Source organism: Vigna unguiculata, chromosome 3 (assembly GCF_037176805.1).
Source record: "Vigna unguiculata cultivar grain cowpea cultivar isolate G323 ecotype 2 chromosome 3, ASM3717680v1, whole genome shotgun sequence".
Lineage (NCBI taxonomy): Eukaryota > Viridiplantae > Streptophyta > Magnoliopsida > Fabales > Fabaceae > Vigna > Vigna unguiculata.
Window position 1 is genome coordinate 26977293 of NC_140794.1, and position 2870 is coordinate 26980162.

General features: G+C 34.7%; 1 protein-coding gene across 1 annotated transcript; it reads left to right on the top strand.

The window, feature by feature from the left end:
- Positions 1–553: 553 nt before the first annotated feature.
- On the top strand, positions 554–1445 carry LOC114176759 (uncharacterized). Its single transcript, XM_028061902.2, has one exon. The coding sequence runs from the start codon at positions 803–805 to the stop codon at positions 1205–1207; it is 405 nt and encodes a 134-aa protein (XP_027917703.1). The 5' UTR covers positions 554–802; the 3' UTR covers positions 1208–1445.
- The last annotated feature ends 1425 nt before the right edge of the window (positions 1446–2870 follow it).

A 2870-nucleotide genomic window follows, 5' to 3' on the forward strand; every position in this document is an offset into this window, starting at 1 on the left:
TCCCTTTTTTATTTTTTTCCTTATTCACATGTTGCGGTGCCAACTTCTAGCGTAACGTCAAACTTTACTTTAAATATTTCATAGCCATATAATCGCCATTTTCTTTTTGAGAAAAACAAGTTAAAAGTTCGTAAGGAAAAAAATTCTTAAAAATGATGATAAAGTTGTTCTCACTTTTCACCGAGAAAAGGAACGACTTACCCCTCTTTGCAAGATATGATTCCCACACGCATACGCCTTAAAGTTGTTGCTTTCAACTTTAATCTGCATAAATTTCAACAAAAAGGATCATTAGGGATTGGATCACAATACGGAATTTTCAGGGATGCGCTTCGATTTGACCACAGAGTGTTGTTGAATACGAGATTAAACTCGAATTATGTGCCAAAACATGTTAATTTTTAGGACACGTGGCATAGGGAAATTGTGTTTCACAAGAAAATTATATTTATATACCATCAAAATACATAATTTGAACCCTGGTGGAGCCCAAAGTTTACATAAGCCACATGCTATTGAGTTCCCTTATTCCATAAGTTACTTAAAAGACCCACAAAGCAATGGAGAAGAGTTCACAAGAGAAACACTCTCACACACTCACTCAAGTTTGGTCTTAAGAAAACTATTCCAAAAGGTCAAATTTTTATATTTTATAGTTCCACCATGCACTAGTAACGTAAGAAATCCTTCACCTTCTCCACTTCTAAATCTCTCTTCTCTTCTCCGAATCGATAATCTCATTCACACTCGCACAAAAACCATAAAACCACACTGAGGTAACATCTCCGTAGTGAAACCCATCATGCTGATCAAAGGGCATCAAATTAAGGTACCAATATTGTTCCTCGTCAATTTGGTCCTTGTTTTTTTCGTTTCTTCCGTCAACGCCGTTGAATCAAGGAAACTTGACGAGAACCCCGTGCCCGCCACAAACGGCACCGAAGAAAAGTGCGGTTCGTGCGGCACCGTCTACCCCTCCCCGCCTCCACCGGCCATTCCACCGCCGTCGCCACCACCACCCAAGAAAACACCCACACAGTATTGCCCTCCTCCACCCCCTTCCTCCTTCATATACATAACCGGGCCCCCGGGAAACTTGTATCCCGTCGACGAGGATTTCAACGCCGCCGCCTGCCACCGCCGGAGCTTCGTCGCCGTGTTGTTGCCTCTTTTTGTTGGCATGCTTTTTACGTTTGCATTTTGGTGATTCGCTTGTGAAGAAGGTAATAATCACGACATATAGATATATCATTCAGATCATTCTAAACACAACATTCGAAAATTTTACGGTTTATGATGTTGTTACAGTTATGAATATCAAGATTTACCTAAGGTACGGCGCAGAGAATTTTGTACTTGTACTTCGAAATTAGTGTTCCACACTCCGTTCTGTTCTTCCTTCTATGTGATCACAATTTGTTCAATAATATCCATCTTTCTAGTAATTCTATCAAGTTTCCAATATCGCATTTGTCTCATACGATCATCTATTTTACCCCTTTGTTAATTATCTTAATAAGTTACAATCTTCAAGTCATATAATTAGTAAATAGTAATGTAAAACTTTATATTAGAAATAAATTGTAAATGGTGAATAGTTAAAGGTGGATGAAAAGAATAAAAATAGAAGTCGGTGCTGAAAAAAAAAAATTAATGTTGAATGGTTGAGACCTAGACATAGCATTAATTATAATGAATGCAACGGATCATCCACCACCTCCACCAGCGCCACATATTCACATTGCAGTCTCAATTATACCCAAAAACTTCATTGTTGAAGGGTCCACGTTCTGTTGCTAATAATGATTCTTAGGTTTGGCGTAACCTATCTATATTCTATAGACATGGAAAATGGTGTATCGTGGAAATTATAGAACATTAACACCAATGAGTTTTTGAATTTTCATTTTTCTTTTAAATTTAATTAGAAAATGAGCTGATAAAGGAAATGCTCCTGAACAAAATTATGGGAGAAACATACACCAATGTTTTAGGTATAAATAAACACTGATAATAAAAAAGAGATAAGTATTATAGAGGGCTAAACTCTTTAACTTAGACAAGCCACGTGTAAGTGGACCAAAGAGAGTACTGACATTAAAGTATAATCCGTTGGATCCTGATGTCAGAGTTCAATTCATGTTTATGAAATGAAAAGATCCATTTGTCAGTGGCTTGAAACATCAACTTCGGTTACACCAACCATACATAGAGTGGGGACCAATTAATGCTTGATGTTTGGCAAGTTTAGCCTATGCTGTTGTAACTTTTCACTGTTTGATTCTATCTCACGCACTATAGAAAATTCCAGTAGATACTTTCAACGGGGCACGACTTTTAGGTTTAGTTACGTAAATGACAGAAGTAGATCGGTTAAGTCCATAACTTTTTTCTTCTCCTTCAGTTTTATTCAAAATTCCCAACTATAAGTGAGTGCCAATGAATTACTGTTTTTCATTGTTCATCCTAAAGAGGCTACTTTTTCTTTGCATAACATACGACAAAATCTCACTAAACCAAACTATTCACAACTTATTTACTATCTTTTACTTTCTACTTCATCACCCAATCAATTAGACGTTGTCCATTTAAATACTAAACTTATATTTAATTGAAAAAGTGTCCTTTAATACTATTTGACTTCCATTTAATAATTTTTATAAAAATAAAATAATTTTAACAAAAATAATTAACTTTTATATTTATGAAAAATAAGAAAAAATAAATAGTAATGAAAAATAATATTAAATTATAATAAAAATAAGTGTAATGTCAAAATATCAATATTTATTTAATTATATGTTACGTAATATTAAAAAATACAACTTCCTACGTATTCTACTACCATAAATAAAGAAAAATGGTAATAG